The 19788-nt window shown below is 39.8% G+C and overlaps 1 protein-coding gene and 1 long non-coding RNA gene across 6 annotated transcripts in view; one reads left to right on the top strand and one right to left on the bottom strand.

The window, feature by feature from the left end:
* Positions 1-1910: 1910 nt before the first annotated feature.
* On the top strand, positions 1911-5992 carry LOC125488386. The gene is made up of 2 exons (XR_007266301.1): positions 1911-2645; positions 3052-5992. It is a non-coding gene; the product is annotated as an uncharacterized LOC125488386 (long non-coding RNA).
* A 3416-nt stretch (positions 5993-9408) lies between these two features.
* Positions 9409-19788, bottom strand: part of sun1b (Sad1 and UNC84 domain containing 1b) — a 33856-nt gene continuing 23476 nt past the window's right edge. For all 5 annotated transcript variants that reach the window (XM_048621419.1, XM_048621420.1, XM_048621421.1 and 2 more), the window contains 4 exons: positions 16073-16188; positions 11337-11504; positions 10779-10871; positions 9409-10220 (listed from right to left, as the gene is read on the bottom strand). In XM_048621419.1, coding sequence (XP_048477376.1) covers positions 10104-10220; positions 10779-10871; positions 11337-11504; positions 16073-16188 — 494 coding nt within the window. In that variant the 3' untranslated portion in view covers positions 9409-10103. The remainder of the gene's footprint in view (positions 10221-10778; positions 10872-11336; positions 11505-16072; positions 16189-19788) is intronic.

The raw sequence follows: 19788 nt of genomic DNA, 5'->3' as shown, positions 1-19788 counted from the left end.
CTTGGTCCGACTAGTCTGTTGTCATCTCTTGAATTGGCTTAATTTCAGCTCTCTGACATTTCACTCTACTCCGTTGGCTGTCATCCTATTATCAAACAACTACTGACCCAATCTCTTCTGGAAGCAGTAGAAGAAAATTTCCAACCTCATAGCTCCCGAAACCCATACAGCCATTTCTACCTCATTCCTCATCCACAAACACAATTGTTTTGGCAGATCCATCATTTCATCGTCTCTTTGCTTTGTGGAACTGATTTCTTCCTATTGCAACTCTATTTTTCCCACTCATTGTCCAGTCTCTTAAATTTATCATTAAATCTGCTCAGCATTACCATGGATGATTTAAATCCCTTTACCCAACGATTCCTCTCCAATTTGTTTTGCAGGTTTCTTAATTGTATATCTTCAATTTCTTGCTCTTCTGTTCTTATTTGATCTCTCCAGAATCACATGAGAATTCTCCTCAACCTCACTTTCCTCATAAATTTTCAAATTAAACGCATCATCTTCCATTTCACCAGCTCAAGCATGATATCGCCATCAAACGCACAAGGTGCCCATCCACCCTTTCTGCTCACTTAATAGACAATCTCCTCCACCAGAACCTGATACACTTCTCAATCACCCCCTCTCCTTCCAACAGCACATATCCATGTGAGGAAAGGAGAAACAAAAGCTTTCCTTTTTCCTTCTCATTGTCCAGTATTCCAAAGCCAGTCGTAATTTACTTATTTCTTTCAATTTAGTACACTATATTAGCTGCCCACAGTGTGGTGCCCTCTACACTGGGTGGGTGACCACTATGCAGAACACCACCATCAGTGCGCAAATGTGATCGCCAAGCTTCCAATTACGTTGTCAGTTCTCCACCCATTCACACTCTGACAGATGTGTCCTTGGCCTCCAATATTATTCCAATGAAGGTCAACTGAAGCTTGAGGAACAACATCTCACCTTCCAATTAGAAACTTTTAATTCTAATTTTTTGGAATCAACACTAAGTTTAATAATTTCACTTCACAATTTCTGACCCCAGTTGTTTTCAGATAGTGGTGATGGTAACATAACAACAGAAAAAGTGCTGGAAATATTCAGCAAGTCATATGTATTAGTGGTGAGAGAAAAAGAGTTAACAATGTAGGCCTGTGAACTAACATCAGAACATTCTGAATGAAGAGTTCTGGTGAAAGGTCAACAGGTAGACTAATATCCTTCTCTTTTCTATGGGTGCTGGATGACCAGTTGAGTATTTGCAAAATTTTCTGATCTCATTTGGAGTTTTTAGAATTGATATTATTTTGCTTTTGTATAAAAACTGATGGTTATGTTGATATGCCATTTACACCTCCACTGAACTAGGCTTTGGTCCTTCAGTCGTTCCAGCGGCATCTCCTTTGACTTTGCACTGCTGCATCCTTTTGTCACTTAGTCACCTTTTCACTCTTGCTGTACTTACCTAAAACACATAACAATTCTAAACTTTTCTAGTTCTAATGCAAGGCTGTCAACGTTTACTTTTCCTCCCCTTGGATGTGCCTGACCTGAATATGTGCAGCGTTTTCTCTCTTTATTTCCAGGATTCACAGAATTTCCAACTTGTGATGATTGTTTTTCCCACTTACCCTTCTGGACTAATCGTTTGTTCCGTCATTTATCAGCTCTTTTTGCATTGCACTGCATTGTTATTGAACATCTTCTGAATTGCACTTTTTGTTTTCCAACCCACCCAACATCCATAAATTCCTCGAAAGTCTGCACTTTGCTGCTCAGCCTCCCACCAACGCCCCCGCGTCAATTCAGAATGCTGTCAATCTCTTGATTGATAGGGCAGCTAACCAATCACGCGGCTCGCGTCACAATAGCTGGTCGACATCAGCGACCAATCGACCGGGGCACAGGCGGATCCGCAGCCTTCGCCAGCAGGTTAGGTTGAGTGGGGCTCCCGGAGAAAGAAGGATCTGGAAGGTGCCGATGCTCGAGGAGAGGGATCGGGCATGAGGAAGAGAACGGAGGATTCGCCCCGCGGAGCCGCGTACACCGTCTCTCTCTCCCAAACATGGCCATGTTCCTCCCTCTCTCCACACCGACAAACTCACCGGAAGAAGAGCGTCCGGTACATTTGGTGCGCCTCATAGTAATCGCCCTTCTCGACGCTCGCCCGGAGCTTGCTCTCGACCCGCTGGACTCCGCCCCGGTTCCTGCAGCACTTGGGCACCTCGCCGTCCGCCATTGCTACCCGCAGCCAAAGGTCAAAGGGCGAGCCGCTTATGCGCGGCGCGCCGACGTCATGGCTACGGCGTCCTTCGCCGCTCAAAGAACGCGGGGTCCAGTCATCTTCAAAATCACAGCGGAGGCCGGCGTGGAAGAGGAGGTGCTGCAGCCGCTGGAAGTCTGACACTTCTAGAATTAGGGGAAACTCCTAATCGGGGGTGATGACGTGAGGCCTCCACCAGCCGGAGCTCTTCACTAAGATTATATCTGACCCTCAACTCCACATTCGTGCATCTCACCCCCTATGCCACCCGAGAACAAAACTAATCTTTCAGACTCCGGCCGGGAATCGATCCCCCTCTTGGCCGCCTTTCAAGGAGAGTCTTACAGGCTCACTGAGGGAATGCTTGCCTAGTGTCGACAAGCTGCCTTGTGTAAGTTGGACATAGCAAGAGCTGCAGATGCTGGAGTCAGAGATAAGAGTGTGGAGCTGGAGGAACACAGCAGGCCAGGCAGCATCAGAGTCGACGTTTGGGGTCGGGACCCTCCGGTCCTGTCGGCTTTCCTGCTCCTCTGATGGTGCCTGACCTCCTGTGTTCCTCCAGCTCCACGATGTGCTGCCTTCTTGAAGATGCCTGGGGGACTGTTAATGTTGTTCCAGCCAGCGGAGCAAGATAGAAGCAGGGGTGTATGAATCCCAAATACACTGGAACCCGGATCTCTTCCTTCTCTAATAGAGATACCTGGTGTTCTTAACACTAGGGAGTTAAGCTCGATCGGATCTTTAGAAAGGCACGCTTTTAAGGCCCTCAATAACTTTTTTTTTGTCCTACTGCTCAGGTTTTTCCCACTGCCAGCAGAAGAGATTCTACATACGATACCATTTGATAAAACTGAGGACAAAGCCTTATCTGGGGACCGCAAGAAAAATTGTTACTCAAAGATCTTGGCAATGAGGAATAAGTTGGATTACAACCACAAAACACCATTTTCTTTTCACCTATCCTAATAATATTTCTATCAAATTTTTTTGAGAAGTGAACAGTAACATCAGTGGAGGAGGCAAGATATTAGCAGGCTCTTAAAGTTTAAAAGATCTGGTTTCATTTTACTGATGTTCCCAATACTAAAATAGAAATAAAATGAAAAGCTAGGTTTTTTTTTTGGCTCCAAGTCTTCAGTACGAGGAGAGATTGGCAAGATTGGGATTGTTTTTGCTGGAGTTCAGACAAACGAGGGGGAATTTCATAGGGTAGATGAAGGGAGGATGTTCCTGATGGTGGGTGTCCAGAACCAGGTCTCACAGTATGAGGATTTAGAGTAAAGGATTTAGGACACAGATGGGGAGACATTTCTTCATGCACAGGAAGTAGTTGATACCCAAACAGCAAATGTATTCAAAAAGATGACTAGATATAGCACTTGGAGTGAATGGGATTGAAGATTATGGGAAGAAAGCAGGATTAGGCTATTGAATTCAATGATCAGCTGGGGGAGTAGGCATAAAGGGGTGAATGGCCTCTACCTCCTATCTTCTAATGTTTCCATAGTAATGGAATATGAGCCACTCATTTGCTTCTTTTTTATTTATTTCGTTTGTGGAATATGGGCATCGCTGGCTAGCATTTTTTACCCATCCCCAGTTGCCTGTGTCACAGACAGTGTCAAGCTTCTTGAGTATTGTTGCTTCCAAGGCAAATAATACTGACTTTGGCAGACAATGAATTCTTGAAGCATAATATGGACTACTCCAATATTACTGAAAACACTGATTCCAATTAATGACTACAATGCTCTAACAGCTGAGTAGTAGCCTCTAATATCTTGCTCTTTTAGACTTGCTTATAAAGAACCTGCTGCTTTCTCAGCACATTAAAAACACTAGTCTAGGAAGGTCTCCATTCTTTTAAGGATCAATGCCTTTAGAACCAAGTGAGGTTAATAATGTAGAGGGGCTAGGAATTCTGCACCAATCAGACAATTACATCTAAAGTCTTAAAAAAGGTAGAATTGTCTTTGACACAAGCCAACCACATTGCAGGTCAAGAGATTTTAGAATCAGAAATACAGAGATTGCATGCCACAATCAATGACCCTACGAGTATAGGCACCCACTCACTGAGGTCCGTGCTGGAGGTGGTTAGGCAGATGAGATAGGTGCCAAATCTGCATTGCAGTTGAACCTATACAGTCTAACAATCAGAGGGAAGGCTCACTTGAGGAGTGGTGACCCAAAGTGAACATTTAATCCAAAATCTGTATGCTTAGGTGGAGGACAATTTATGCTATGAATATGTGGAATGTTACATCAAGCATGAGTCTACATACACATGGCTGGGGGAAGATTGTTTGAAGATAAAGGAAATCAGACTTGAAGTACTGGAATAATCGCCAATTAATTTCATACATAATTTTACTTGCAAGTACAAAGGAAGTTGTGTTGTAATAAATAATTGGTGGAGAAAATCATCAACTTTCTCCATATACAGCAGAAAGTTACATGTAATGATTGAAGAAATGAAGACTCTCCAAAAGAAAGAAGAAATCCTGTCAACAGGATGGTTTGAGGGCAGTTATCTCAACTGGAGGACATCCCTGCAAGCTCCTTAGGATAGATATTTTCTGATCAATCTGATTAGAGATGTTATTACACACCTCTGGAGCATATGGGACTTGAACCTGGGCCTCTGGCTCAGAGGTAGGAGCATCACCACTGCATGTAAGAGGCCAGAGTGCCTCAAGATAGTGCCCTGGACCCGATGATCTTCAGCTGCTTCATCATTGACATACCCTCTAAGTTCAGATATGGGGACATTCACCAACAATTGCACATTATTCAGCACCATTTGTGACTCAAAATACTGAAACATTCCATGTCCAAATGCAACAAGATCTGGATAATATCCAGGCGAGAGTGCGACAAAAATTTTGCACCATATGAACGACAGGCAATGATCATCTCCAAAAAGAGAGAATCTAACCATCATCCTTTGACATTCAATCATGTTATGATCACTAAATCTCCCATGATCAACATCCTTGGTGATCAGAAACTGAACTGGAAAATCATAAATATTGTGGCAATGAAAGCAGGACAGAGGCTAGGAATTCTACAATGAGTAGTCCATCACCTGACTCCCCAAAGCCCATCCATCCACAAGGCACAAATAAGGAGTTTGCTGGAATGCTCTTTACTTGCCTGGATGATTGCAGCTACAACAACAATGAAGGTACATGACACTATTCAAGGCTAAGAAGCTTGCTTGATTGGCACCATACCCACAAGCATCCAGTCCCTTCATCACTGACCCTCAATATCAGTAATGTATACCATCTACAAGCTGTAGTGCAGAAATTCACCCAAGAACCTTCAAAAACACCTTTCAAATCCATGACTGCTTTTTTCTAGAAGGTCAAGGGCAGCAGATAGACCTACAGGTTCTCTCCAAGGAGACTAAAAATGGTCAATAAAAGCTGGCCAGCCAGCAATGCCCACATCTCATGACCAAACTTTAAAAAAAAAATCACCACAAATGCAAGTTAGATTCTAAAAAGTGAAAGACTGGGTCATATCCCTTCCATGATCAAGATTCAACCAGACACAAATGAGTTTTAAACAACAATTAAAGTTTGATGAACAAAACTAGACATGAGAAGAGATTGTGAAGTACTGTTATATTTCAATGTAAATTCATTTCAGGAGAAAAAGATCAATCAGAATCTTTTATATTCTACCTTAAGTCTTACGCAAGTACTTTTAAAATAAATTCTGTAAAAATCATTTTATTTTTTGTTTCTTGTTAATCTGCAAGAGAAACCCCCAGTACACTGAAAAGATCAATGCAACTGCTTACTGGGAATCCCCCAGTTAAGACTGCTGTCATGTTACCATTCAGTGATAAAGACCAGATTACTGCCAGAGATTGCCAAACCTGGGATGCTGATTTCATTGTCAGTGTGCAAAGTGCCATTGTTTTGTTGATGACCACAGACATCAAGCTACATTCTTACAACTCTAAACTGAGTTAAACAAAAATCAATTTTTTAAATTAGTGTAAAACTGAAATGCCTAAAAACTAGCTGGCTAGGGCTGTTGGACTGAACTAAACCAGGTTCTAAAAATATCCTAAATGCAGTCATAACAGAACGACTGATCAGAGAACCCTTCAGAGAATGACTAGTGATTGGAAAAATAAGGATAGTTCTTGTCAAAGCTACTCTATTTTCTTTTAAAAATTAAAAATATAAAACTTCACATAACAGAAACATAACTTGTGATGCAAAAATGTAGATTGTAGCCTTTACGATTGATTTTGCAGTTTGATGGTTACATTTCAACATAATGCGCTGCCACTTAGCTTGACCAAAGGTTATCCCACCAACAGAAGCTATTTTTCTGCGATTCTTCATGTCCTGCAGGGGTTCTAATGGTGCAAGCTGGAACTTACAGTCAAAGCTCATCACTAAGGGAGATATGCTCCCACTCCAATAGATGGCAGTACAGATTACAAGAGATAGTGGGAACTGCCGATGCTGGAGAATCTGAGATAACAAGGTGCAGAGCTGGATGAACACAGCAGGCCAAGCAGCAGAGGAGCTTTCTGAAGAAGGGTCCAGACCCAAAACGTCAGCTTTCCTGCTCCTCTGATGCTGCTTGGCCTGCTGTGTTCATCCAGCTCTACACCTTGTTAGTACAGATTACAATCCAGGTTGGCTTTGACAAACAATAACCATTACAAAAAGGAACTCAAGATCACAACAGCCAGTTCTACGAAGATTGTTTTTAAGGTTCATCAACTGGACATATTCATTGCACTGCTTTTAAGGCACATTATCCTGGTCATCCAAAAAGCTCCTGAATTACTTGGACTCTTGTCAACTTTCACCAACTGCACTGACAACTGACCTCAGCTGCACTAACAAAATTTGAAATTGAAGAATCATCTGCTCATCAACACATAGCTCTCCGAAAGCTCAATAAAAACTGTTCTGACCAGAAGCTTGGAGATATCTAAACAAGCAAAGATTTGCTATTTTGTGGGGCATATCCCCAAGATAGAAACAAAAGGAACATAGTGCACTCCAAAATAGGGAATCCACAAATGTTTTGTCTCTCACTTGCAGCAACAATCGGGATGTGTGTATTGATTTTCCCTTCCATGAAGATCTTACAACCCTGTTGCACCTATTACAAAACAAAAGGTTTGTCAGGTTAGCAAATTCATTTCATCTCACATAGGAGCACCAACTCTTCACCATTACATCTCAAGAGTCAGCAAAAGCCCAGGAAAAAAAGTGCCTAGTTCGTTTCACCACTCTGCTTGTGCGGCATGAATTAGCATTCCAGTCATTTGACCTTGAAACCTCAAATTTTGCCAGTCTTTTCATCAAATGGCTTTTGAATGTATCTGACCAGCCAGAATGTTTATTAGTAATGATAGCATATTTAGCACTATGCATATTCTTGAACAAATCTTATGCAAGAGATCATGTTTGCTGAAATTAATATATCCCAACATTCAAGTATCTACAACAGCCTTGCAATAAAATGGACAAAGTTCTTAACGTTAACATTTAAACAGTACACAATGCACAATTACAGTCAAAACTTTCATCTGAATCCTTTAATCAGGTCCGAATGAAGTCCGTCATAATTGGAGATATGTGCATTTTAATGAATCAATTTCTTTACAGGAGTTGCTATGAAAATTAAATTTCATAAGTTATGTTTCAGGAACATCGGAAGGTACAAATGCCAATATAGCCGTTTGCCCATCCAGCTGGTTTTAATATTGGACCCAAGTTTAAACCCATGAGTAAAACTGAGTTCCCTTGATGATTGAGATTAAATGCATGACCTGTTGTAAGTGAAAAAAGTGCTACAAAATTGTATCCTAAACTGTGCAAGTGGTTCTAAATGTCAAAGCCTGTCCCATTTCTGCTGCAGTACTTGTCCTTCTTCCCATTTATGCAAGATTTTACAGCATTGGAGGCAATTTACCCTCAGCATGCCTTATCTTCAAACAGCTTGCCAATTAGTCCCAACTTCCTTGAATATTAACAAATCCACTTGCAACATGCTTTCATATTAGATAAATTCATGCCCTTTCTTTCAGATCAAACTGCTGAATTAAAAAAATTCTCATCTCAACGTTTTCACCAATCTTTGATCTATGACCTCTGGTCACTTACTGTTCTGGTAGAAAAACAGTTTCTTATTCGCTTGTGAAAACCCCTCAATTTTAAACATCAAATAAATCTCCCCTCAATTTCTCTATGAAGGACAACAATTCCAGTTTCTCTAGCCTCTCCACATAAGGAGCAGCCACTTGGATGGGACAGGTGGTGACTGCCAGTACCCGTGGCATTACACTGGAATTGAATAGTGCTTTGTGAGGTGGTTATTAATTCTCAAAAATATGGCTGGTATGTTGTTACAGCTTTTACAACTGTAAGATTTTGACTGTAGTGTCACTACCGCTGTTACCCATGCTGAAATGTCAGTTTTCAGTGTGCATTAAGCAGTGGCTATCTTACCAGTTGCGACAGACAACAGATAGATACTTTGGTTATCATCCACAAGTACAGAGCTTTGAAGCACAGCATCCCAAGATATGAAAACCATACCTCCCACTTAAGATGAGCTAGGAATTATTTCCCAATGAACTCTAGCTTATTTTTTTGTGTCCATTCCCATTTGTGCTACATGACCTTAGACCATTACTTTATTCTGCCTGATTGCACATGAATCCCATCAAGTTTTATTGAAGGGAATGCCAACTCCAATAGATAGCAAAAAAAGTGAATTTGTGTTCTGAATTTTAAACCTCGTGGATGACAAGTCAGAAGCTAACATAGCAACTGGAGATTGATACAGAACAGGGAGTCATTATTCAGTCCATGGTGCCTATGCCTCCACTAAAAAGAGCTATCTAAATAGTTCCTCAATTCTGCTCTTTCCTTGGAGCCCGACAAGTTGTCTCCTTTCACAAGTTATTAAATCTGCTTCCAATAACGTTTTAAGCAGTGCATTTCAGATCATAACACATGCTTTTTACTGATTGGTTTAACCCAAAACTAGATCCCAATTTATGATGAGTTTAAGATGCTCTTAATATTGAAAACTTGTATTCAAATACAAATGTTACACAAAAGAAAGTTTACCCTTTATTATGTTTCAAATACATCCAGCCTCAAAAAAATTAAATTCTTTATTTAAACATCTGAATAGCTTTGTCCAATTCTGTAACATCCAAGGAAATAAAAACACTTCAAGACAGCGTGAAAAATTTACAAAAATACATTGCACAAAGTCCTATGTTACTCTTGAAAAATAAATAGTTATTCACAAAGTCCCTTCCCCAAAATCCCTAATTTTGCTTTACAGGAGGAAATATGCCTTGTTTTGTTTTATATCATAGTTTGAAATATGAGTGCATTTCATATTCGTATTCTTTCTACACAGGCCACAGGTTTAATGTCAATATTTAAATATATGGATTATATCGGTTAATATAAGCTTATATTTTGAAGTATTCTCTTTACAATATGAGGACTGTTGTGCAATATACAAATAAACATTATCCAATATCCAATAAAATAGTCTGTACATCAATTTCTTTCCATTTTTTCCAAGTGGAAAGGCAGTCAGTATTCTTGTTGTGCAAAACAAACACCAGACATTTACCAAAATAAAAACAAGACAAAAGGTTCTCTAAAAACCATGAGAAAGCCATTAACCAATCAGTAGGCAGTGTTCTTAAAGCATCTGATAGTAGGCAATTCAGCAGTACGTTATTCATGCCACAATCTAAGAACAAATTCCAGTGTCCAGAATTATTCCCAGTTCTTCCAGTATTTACAATTTTTACAATATTAGTACAGTCCATGATTCATTGTTTTCTAGGGTTGCCGTGCACTCTGAACCGGTAGAGACAAGTGTACTCTGGGTGACCCCAGTTGGAGAATATCCGGAGTTCAACTATTTGGTAGCTTTTCAAGCTTTCATTCTAAAGTTTGAATAGGGAAGGGTAGAGCACAAACACAAGAGAGGAAAAATTACATACTCAAAAGTCTGATTATCTTATAGAATTACCTTGAATTGTTTTACTCATGAATTAACTTTAATTTATACAGAGCCTTGAAATGATATAAAACATTCCAGGCTATTTCACAGATGCAGAAAAATTTGTCTTTGACTACGTGAGGCAGCAGGACAGGTGACCAAAAGGAGGATTTTAGTGGAAGAAACTGCAAGAGCTTAGACCCAGAATGAGCTGAAGAATTAACAACACTAAGTTCATTTACCTCAATTTTGCAAGTAACTGTGATTTCATTTTATGACTTGGTCTAACAATATTTTCTAACTCAATTATCAATGGGGTGGGATAAAAAAGGTTCCAAACAACCTGTATATACCTGCTGCAGTTTTCAGACAAAAACTGGAATAAACCATAAATTGAATATGAAATACAACAGCAAAACTACATTACAAAAATCTGAAATATATCCTGAAAGTGAAATTTAAAATAACTAAATTAGCAAGTATAAATTTGAAACTAAGTTACCCTGACAAGGAAAGTCTGTATCGCTTCTCCATCTTGGTTGTATGTGTATGTGCCAAAATTTGCACCTTCTTCTTGGTACTCATCATCAAGACCCTGGAAGGAACACACAAAACAGGTCACTGTTACTCAGCAAAGATAACAAGAAGTCTCTTCAGAATTAAGTAAATAATAAGTGATTTTTTTTTCTTAAAAAGGTTTTATAAATGCAGAGAACGTTTGTGTAGAGCTAACTTCAGTTAGTTTCCATTTCCACAAATACTGTCAAATGAGTATTTCCAACACGATGTATTTATTTCAGAGTACCAACATCCACAGTACTATGTTTTCTTTTTCTACAAAGGCATTGTTTTTCAGTGGTGTTTAAGCAGTCAGCTCAAAAGCCACAACACCCTAACAGTAGGTACATACACAGCTCCAAAAGACTTGCATACCTCTCCAATTGTAAACCTAACGCTTGCTCAAATTTTATTAATGGACGCGGCATATGAGGTCAGACTACTTCAGCTGAGCATCACTGTTCATCCCGTGATTCTTTAACAGTCTGCTGCTTACACTTACGTAAACACTGAAGTCCTTTGGAGCACTGCTAATATTGCCTGCTGGAGAGAGAGACTTTGGTACATGCTCCAAGGTGAAAGCTGAAGGATAAATCTCCACAGAAAGGCGAATAACCAGATATCCCTGGGATCCTTTGAATGCCCAGCAGTTTCCAGGGTAAACATCTGGCTGTAAGAGAACAGGAATGAGAAACATTACAGAAACATTACAAAAACATCTCTGCATCCTCCTTAAACTAGGGCAACTTTTAGGTTAAGAATTTCTTAATTTTCCACTTTCAGATCCAAAGTTTTGACATGCTAACCTCTGTGTCCCATCACTTCACCTCATGGAATCTTAGAATAGTTATAGCATAGTAAGTGATCATTCAATCCATCATGCGTGCAATGTTCCCTGGAGGAATAACTCCGTGCCAGCCCCCTGCTTTTTCCCTTTACTCGCGCAAAAATCTCAGCAAGTCAAACAAATGTCATACTGATACACAATTGTTGCACAGACGTTTGACTTGCTTTTATATCAGAATATTTTAACTAGTCGTAATCTGAACTGAGGGAGATACCAGACATAAAATGGAGTGCTTCAGTAACTCATGACTCAGTTTTGTTTGGGAATGGTCAGTTGAAGAATCTTGTTATACAAAAACATAGTCTAGGAATACTGGTTAACATTCCCCCTTCTGCAACATCATGAAGACTGCACTCCTGCAGCATTTGTGAATGGAGACTGCTGTTCTTCAGATTGCTCAGGAGGTAAACCATCATGGGTGGGATGAGACACAGAGGTGTGACTTTCCTGGTCTATATCAAGTCAGACGATCTCAGCTGGGACAGCAGTGGAGTCAGTACAACTGGGCTCATTGCCCAGGTGATGATAGCTCTGGCCAAGAATTCCACTCCCAATTGCTATGCAATTACCCCAGCTGGAAAGTGTTATCATCTTTGGCCAGGATAGTTCTGAGCTGGACTAGACTACAATCACTATACAAATAGGACATTGATAGTCTCCGATATAACAAGGTGTAGAGCTGGATGAACACAGCAGGCCAAGCAGCATCAGAGGAGCAGGAAAGCTGATGTTTCAGGTCTGGACCCTGTCTAGATTCAAAAGTGAATGGCCACTCAAGCAGAACATGGTTTCCATTGGTGGAATTTCTCCAAGTTGGAGCCTCTACGGAAGAAAGGTAAGTGGGAAGAAAACTGGGACAGGAAGAAAGGGAAAAATTTAAGAGTCACCAGCAGATCACTTCACAAAATGCCTACTCAAGCCAGCCATTCCAGAGCACCAAACAGGAAAGAAGTCACAACAATGTTCAGACTTAACATCTAACACGGAGACTAGCCACACATTTGAAAAAGATATGAATCACAGCGCACAGTCTAATTGTCACTCACATACCCACACTCAAAAGAAAATTGGGAACATGGCCACAGAGTTTCAGATATTGTCCTGAGCAAAAAGTACATTAAAAAACTGAATTGCCATATTGAGTTGCACGGTGGGGGGAAGAAACATAGGAATTGCAGGTATTATTTTTCGCAAGGAGTGAGGCCTGAAATCTTTGCCACACTAATAACAAAGCATTAATTGGTTATTGATACAGTTGAATACACTGAGTACACCTTGATGGCTAGAGAAATACTGAGGTGAAAACACCACATGGGGTTGCCCTGCTGCAATTTTCTTACTATGGCTAAGATACATGGAAAGGTGAATTTTTTTAAAAAAATTCATTCATGGAATGAGGGTGTTGCTGGCTAGGCAGCATTTAATGACCATCCCTCATTGCCTAGAGGGCAATTAAGAGTCAACTACATTGTTGAGAGTCTGGAGTCACACGTAGGTCAGACCAGATAAGGATGGCAGTTCCTTCCCTAAAGGACACGAGTGAACCAGATGGGTTTTTCCCAACACTCGACAATGGATTCGTGGTCACAGACTCTTAATTCCAGATTTTTTTCTCCAACTTAAGCAGACTCGAACTGAGAGTTGAAACAAAAAATTACATTTATGTTATGTTTGTCACAACCACCAGATGTCATATGGTCTAGAAACAAGAATTATTATGCAATACAAAAAAATTTTGAAATGTAGTCACTGGTGCTATGTAGGAAATGCAGCAGCCAGTTTCACATTGAGAACTCCTGCAGATAGTAATGTGATGATAATGACCAGGCAAATGTTTTTGCTGATCCTGATCGAGGGATTAAAAATTGGCCAGGACACGAGGGTTAACTGTTCTTCAAAATCTTGCCACAGGAGCAGGCTGATGGGCCTTGGTCTAATATGTCGTATGAGAGACAGTACTGCCCTCTCTCAGCATTGTACTGAAGTGTCAGCCTTGATTTTTGTACTTGAACCCAGAACTGAGAGACTCAGGAGGGAATGTTACCACCTGAGCATGCATGAGACAGAGCAAGTTGCACACACCTTTAATTTTTTTATTCTCATCTAAACAAAATCAAAAGGCATTAGTTTAAAATAGGAGAGCTAGAGGGGGGTGATCCAGCACACATGCTCATTAGTTCCTTGATTGTAGTATAATAAAAGGAATGTAACCATAGCCTCACAGGACCACAGGGTTGCTCTCTTAATAGAGAGAAACTGGTGGTGAGTTTAACTGGAGGGTCATCACACCTCAGGTGAGGGATAAGTTTAGAAGGCAGGACCTTCATGCACGATTGGCACTCTACATCTAGAGCCAGCCAATCCAGCCAATTGAGCAGATCAACCTGAATCACTGTGCTCATGCACACACACTGGGTTATTATTCAGCTGTGTTCTTTTAACGATGTAGGTGTTAAAATTTTCCAAAACATCTTTTTTTCGAAGGACCCAGTTTTCCCATTGAGCAGGATTGCATGTAGAAAGAAATTGCTTAAACCTCAGGCTGTGAAGAAAATAAAACCAAATATACAGAAAAAAAGAACAGGTTCTGCCATCAGGGGGAAGTGCACAGATTTTGTACAGAGCCAGCAGGTGTTTTAGCGATGAATGTTAATAGGGGACAACAATACTAGTAATATTAGTAAAATGACAGATTCTGTGTAAAAGAAAAAAGTAATCAACAAAACATCAGACTAGTGAAGTACCTACCATAAAAGAAAGCCATGATTCTATGGTGTGTATATTTGCTACATCTACAATTCCTTCCACAAAAGAACTGTTCTATGACAATAGGCTGAGAAAGAATGAGAGGTGACCTCTGAAACACACAAGATTTTGAAGCGCTTTACAGAGTAGATACTGAAGATTATTTCTCCTGGATGTGAAATCCAGAACATAGGGGCAAGCTCAGGCTAAGATACCAATCATTTAGGACAAAGGAAGAATCGCATCAGAGCGAACAGTGTGAATCTTTGGAATTCACTACCCTCAGATGCTGTGAATGCTCAATGCTGAATCCATTAATTAACTGAGATTTTTTGGTTCTCAAGACAGGGGATGTGGTAAGAAAGTTAAGTCAAAGCCAAAGATCACATCGAACAGAGGTTGAAGGTGCCATATGACCTACTCCTGCTCCGTGATTCAGTCAAAATTTCAAGCAGACTTTTGAGAATGGATATTCGAGTCTTGTCTCTAGATGAAGACTGGTGGGAGGAGCTTCATATGGAGTACAGATACTGGCATGAATCAGCTGGGCAATACCCACTTTTGGGTAGAGGTTCAATGTAATACTATAAATGGCATGCAATAAACCCCAGAAAGAACACCTATTTTCAACACGTTGAAATTGTAGATTGAGCTTAGTTCCAATGCTGCTGGTCCAATCAGTAAATTTGCTTCCTATCACGGACATCAGGGACCTTCCATCAGAAAAATCAACAAAAACAAAGCCATCTTTTCAATTGCCAAACAATGATGGGGCTTCAAACAAAAACTTTTAGAGAGTAGAGTATACAAATGCATTGATATGCATCTAATACAACTAATTTGGGAGTAAATGCTCCTGAATTGGATACAAGCCTCAAAACAAACAAAACAGGAATTAAATTTTGACCAAATTAGAAAAGAGGTTCAAATGGATATTTTAAGCATGTGTTCCAAGTTTCTTTTTAAAAGACAGATTCCTTCAGAGCAGAAAGTTTATTCCTACGGTGATGTGATAATTTTTTAATTACAGTTCAAGTTATCCTTTTTAAGGACTTATGGTTCTACTCGATCCAATACAAACAGGCATTGGAAATTAAGAGCTGGAATGGTTTTGTTTTAATTACAGATACTCCATTTTTGTGTATTTTGAAAGGCATCCTGAGAAATTACACTCCTTGAAAATAATCATATGCAAGATGAACATGGCACAGAATCAGAACTCCAAAAAGGATGATTTTCATTCTTTCAAAACCGCTATGAAAAGGATTTTATGAGAAGGCAAACAATTTAAGCACAACAAAAACAAAGTTCCTGGAAAAGCTCAGCAGGTCTGGCAGCATCCGTGAAGGAAAAAAGAGTTAACGTTTCGGGTCCAGTGACCCTTCCTCAGAATTTTGTTTTTGTTCCCGATTTACAGCAACCGCAGTTCTTTCCATTTTTAATTTAAGCATAACAGCTTCATTTGCACGTGTTGATGAGTTTACAACACAAACAGGGCGTTTAGCCACAGTGGAAAGTGTTTACATTTACACAAATTTCTTCCCCATTAATGCACTACCTATCACAACTCCCTTCTAACCCTACCTGTTTATATAGCTTCCCATGAAAGGTCACCAACACAATTCACCTCAATATGGTCTACCAACCTGAATTACCACTCTAGGAGATTGCGAGAAATACCAAAGTGGAATTCCAAAGAGACTCATCACAGCTGTTGCAGTTTCATAGGTTTCAGAACAACGAGTGCTCAAGATGCTACCACCTGCAAAGAGAAGGCAGATGCAGTACTCAGTAGAGAACCCAACAGTACAAGCAATTTTTAGGAAGTTCTAACCCATTCTGACTACTGTTTGCCAAAGAACACCAAAGATCTCAATTAGGATAACTGAGATATCCATGTGCTGGGGCATCACACCCAATCTGCCAACACTAATTGAAAATAGCCTATAAACCTAGAATCAGTCTCGTGGAGCTGAGTTTCAGACAAGCCGAGCTTACTGTTGGTAAAGGAGGGGAGACTTTGGCGAACGAATGAGCCTGGAGGAGACAATAACGAGCCTTTAAGCAACAAGTGGAAAAGTTTGGAGTGGAGACGGGCAACATTATCAAAGTGAAACAGGACAATGGATGTTGAGAACATCAAGGAATATGCCTGGGGAGAGCAGAGCAGAACACATGCATTTTGCAGCTGAAGATCAATCACAGAACAATAATACTGCAGGAGGCAGCCAGTGTTTCAGCACCAGTTTGCCTAATGGGCAATTAGCACCATTTCCCTGCCTTCTCCCCATAATCCTGTATATTTGTTCACATTCAGGTAACAGTAATTCCCTTTTGAATGCAAGTGAAACTTGCCTCACCCACAATTTCTAGCAGCAAATTCCAGAACTTGCTGCAAGAAGATTTTCCTCACATTGCTTTAAATCTATGCCTTTACATTTGCAATTATTTTTTTTAAAGGAGTGGGAACAGTTACATCTGATCTACTCTTATCAGTCCCATCAAGATCTTTAATCCCTCTATCAAATTGCTTGTCTTCTCTTCTCCCAATACTCCAATTTATTTTCACAACTGACATTCCTCATCCATGGAGCCAATCATGAATCTTACCTGCACTCACTCCAATGCCTTCAAAATGTTTCCCAAAGTGCCACCCAAAACCAAATAAAATACTCCAGTTGAGGCTTATACAAATCCAACATAACCTCTTGGCTCTTGTATACTACACACCAATTAATCATGTTCTTGCATGCTTTATTATCTGCACACTCAAACTGCCCTGACACCTTCAATGACTTGCACACTGATACACTCCAGATCCTGTACACCTGCAGTTCCTTCACAATTGTACACTATTTCATACTGTTTATCTATGTTCTTCCTACCAAAATGATTCACTTTACACGTCTCCACATTAAACACAACATCTGCCATTTGTGTCCATTCTAGCAATTTGTCTGGTAACTCATTTATTCTTTTATGGGATGAAAGGATCACTGGTAGGGCTGGTACTTCTTGCCCAGCCCTTGAACTCAGCAGCTTGCTAGGCCACCTCAAAAAGGTATTTTAGAGGCAACCATGTTGCTTTGAATCTGAAAACACATGGAGGCCAGAGCAGGTATAGATGACAAATTTCCTTCCCTAAAACTCAATGAACCAGAGGGTGATAATTGATGATTTGTTTCATAGTCACCATTGGAATCCAACTTTCAATTCCAGATTTTATTAATTAACTTTAAATACCACTAGCTGCCATGATGACATCTGAACTCATGTTCCCAGGGCATTAGTGCAGTGACATCACTAATGCACTGACATCTCCCTGGGCAGTTCACCGTTAAACTTCACTTTTATGACAAAGATCAGGTAACTGAAATCTACATTTCATTTATGGACAGGCATAATATATAAAAATGTTGCATGATAGATTAAAACAAAAGTGTCAAATATCTTGCTAACCTGCAGTGTGCAGGTTCACCTTGGACATATATTTATATTACATGGCCAGATTACAGACAACTTGGCAGCCATCCAACTGGAACATTTTAATAAATATGCTTATTGAGGTGAATTTCTACCCCAGTAAGTGAACCATAACCACTGTACAATCTGCTCTTAACCTATGTGATTAGCTCAGACAAAACATACAAAATATACAAAAAAGAGACGAAGGTGCATTACCCGTCAACAGCCTCACTATATATTATACACTATAGCTTTTGATCTGGTGCACAAGCTCAACTCTCTCAAACAACTCTTCCTTATTGTTTTAAACTAGAATGCTTGTGTTGGGTCTACTCAACTATCCCACAATAAGCATATCAACGCCATAAACTGTTTCCAATCCCAAATCCTCTAAGGATTTAACCATTCTAAATCATCCCCTTCCCCATTAATACCCCTAATGTTCTAAAACAAACCTGAAAGAAAAATTTTCGAAAATATCTGGGCTGAATTTATTCGCAACTCCTTTCAATTTCTTGCTGAACTCACTTTCATAACCTGTTTTAATGTGGTGTCCCAATCAAAAACATCTAAATTTTAAACAGAACAGCATGTACCACTTAGGAAAGTGGCATCTCTGCACAGGTGTCATGTGGTAGTAAGACACGGTCGACAGCACCACAGGAAATTCCTGTAACATTCATAACTTATCTCTGTGACTACTTATGATCAACACTTCTCCAAAATAGATTAAGAAATCCTATACTTGCAATCTGGAGTCATCCAAATGCTCATGCCCCTTCCTCTGCACAGGTTAAATTACTAGGATGATCAAGTTACAACTGATGACAAATCATTTGTTTTCATAGTAAGTTTGTATGGTTGTGCAAGTTGAATGAAATCCAAGTCAAGGCTAAATGATGCATTAATTTCTTTTGCCAAAATGTCACTTTTCCAGAATGTGGAGGTACCAGTATTGGATTGGGGTGGACAAGGTCAAAAGTCACACGACACCCTGTTACAGTCCAAGTTTATTTGAAAACATAAGCTTTTGGAGTCTTGTTACAAGGAGAAAAACTCCAAAAGCTTGTATTTTCAAATAAACCTGTTGCACTATAACCCATTTCATCTGATTTTTTGGCCCAACAGAAAGTTGCTGATTAAATTACTTTACACAAAGAACTACTGAAGTCTTAGCCAATTCTAAATCGTAGCACAGCCAAAGCAATTTTTAAGAAGTTGGGTCACAAATGTGTCAATATAGTGGCTTCATTTTCAAATTAAAAACTTGTACATCCCGACAAACATTTATTGAATGAGATTCTATCATGAAATGCTTTGCATCGTTAGTCCTTTCCATTAGAAAATGATTTATTCTTTGTGCACGTTTTGTAAGTGGCATGATTGCCACTCAGTCTTTATATATCGGATTAACAATTCATTGCAAGTGCGTACAAGTCCAGAAATATGAACTATATGGATTTCCATACAGAAATATTCCAGGGCACATCATTAATTTGGGACTGAACTTAAGTTCCATTGTCTGACCTGAAAAGCTAGAGGTTGAAATTTCCAAACAACTTTTTACCTTGATATCTCATGAAACTGTGGGAACTATTATTTAAATATACTGCATGTGATTGAAAGGCATAAATAACTTGCCACCCAGAAATTGGGTGCATTTCCCAGAAACCATATTGTTGGGGATATTAGATTTGCGACTTTCTAATTCACATGCTTGAAGACCAAGCCTGCAGATTACAAGTTTATTACAGATGGTAAAGGTAAACTTGCCATAGTCCTACCAGACCATAGGGCTGCTCCTCTCATTAGAGACACAGCTGGTAGTCGTATAACCTGACGGTCATGACACCTCAGGTGATGGGAGAGGTTGAGAAAGAGTCCTATGCGGTATATC

This window comes from Rhincodon typus, unplaced genomic scaffold, assembly GCF_021869965.1.
Source record: "Rhincodon typus isolate 14 unplaced genomic scaffold, sRhiTyp1.1 hic_rhity00000641, whole genome shotgun sequence".
Lineage (NCBI taxonomy): Eukaryota > Metazoa > Chordata > Chondrichthyes > Orectolobiformes > Rhincodontidae > Rhincodon > Rhincodon typus.
Note: the sequence above shows the minus strand (reverse complement) of the source record. Positions and strands in the feature narration are given on the sequence as shown.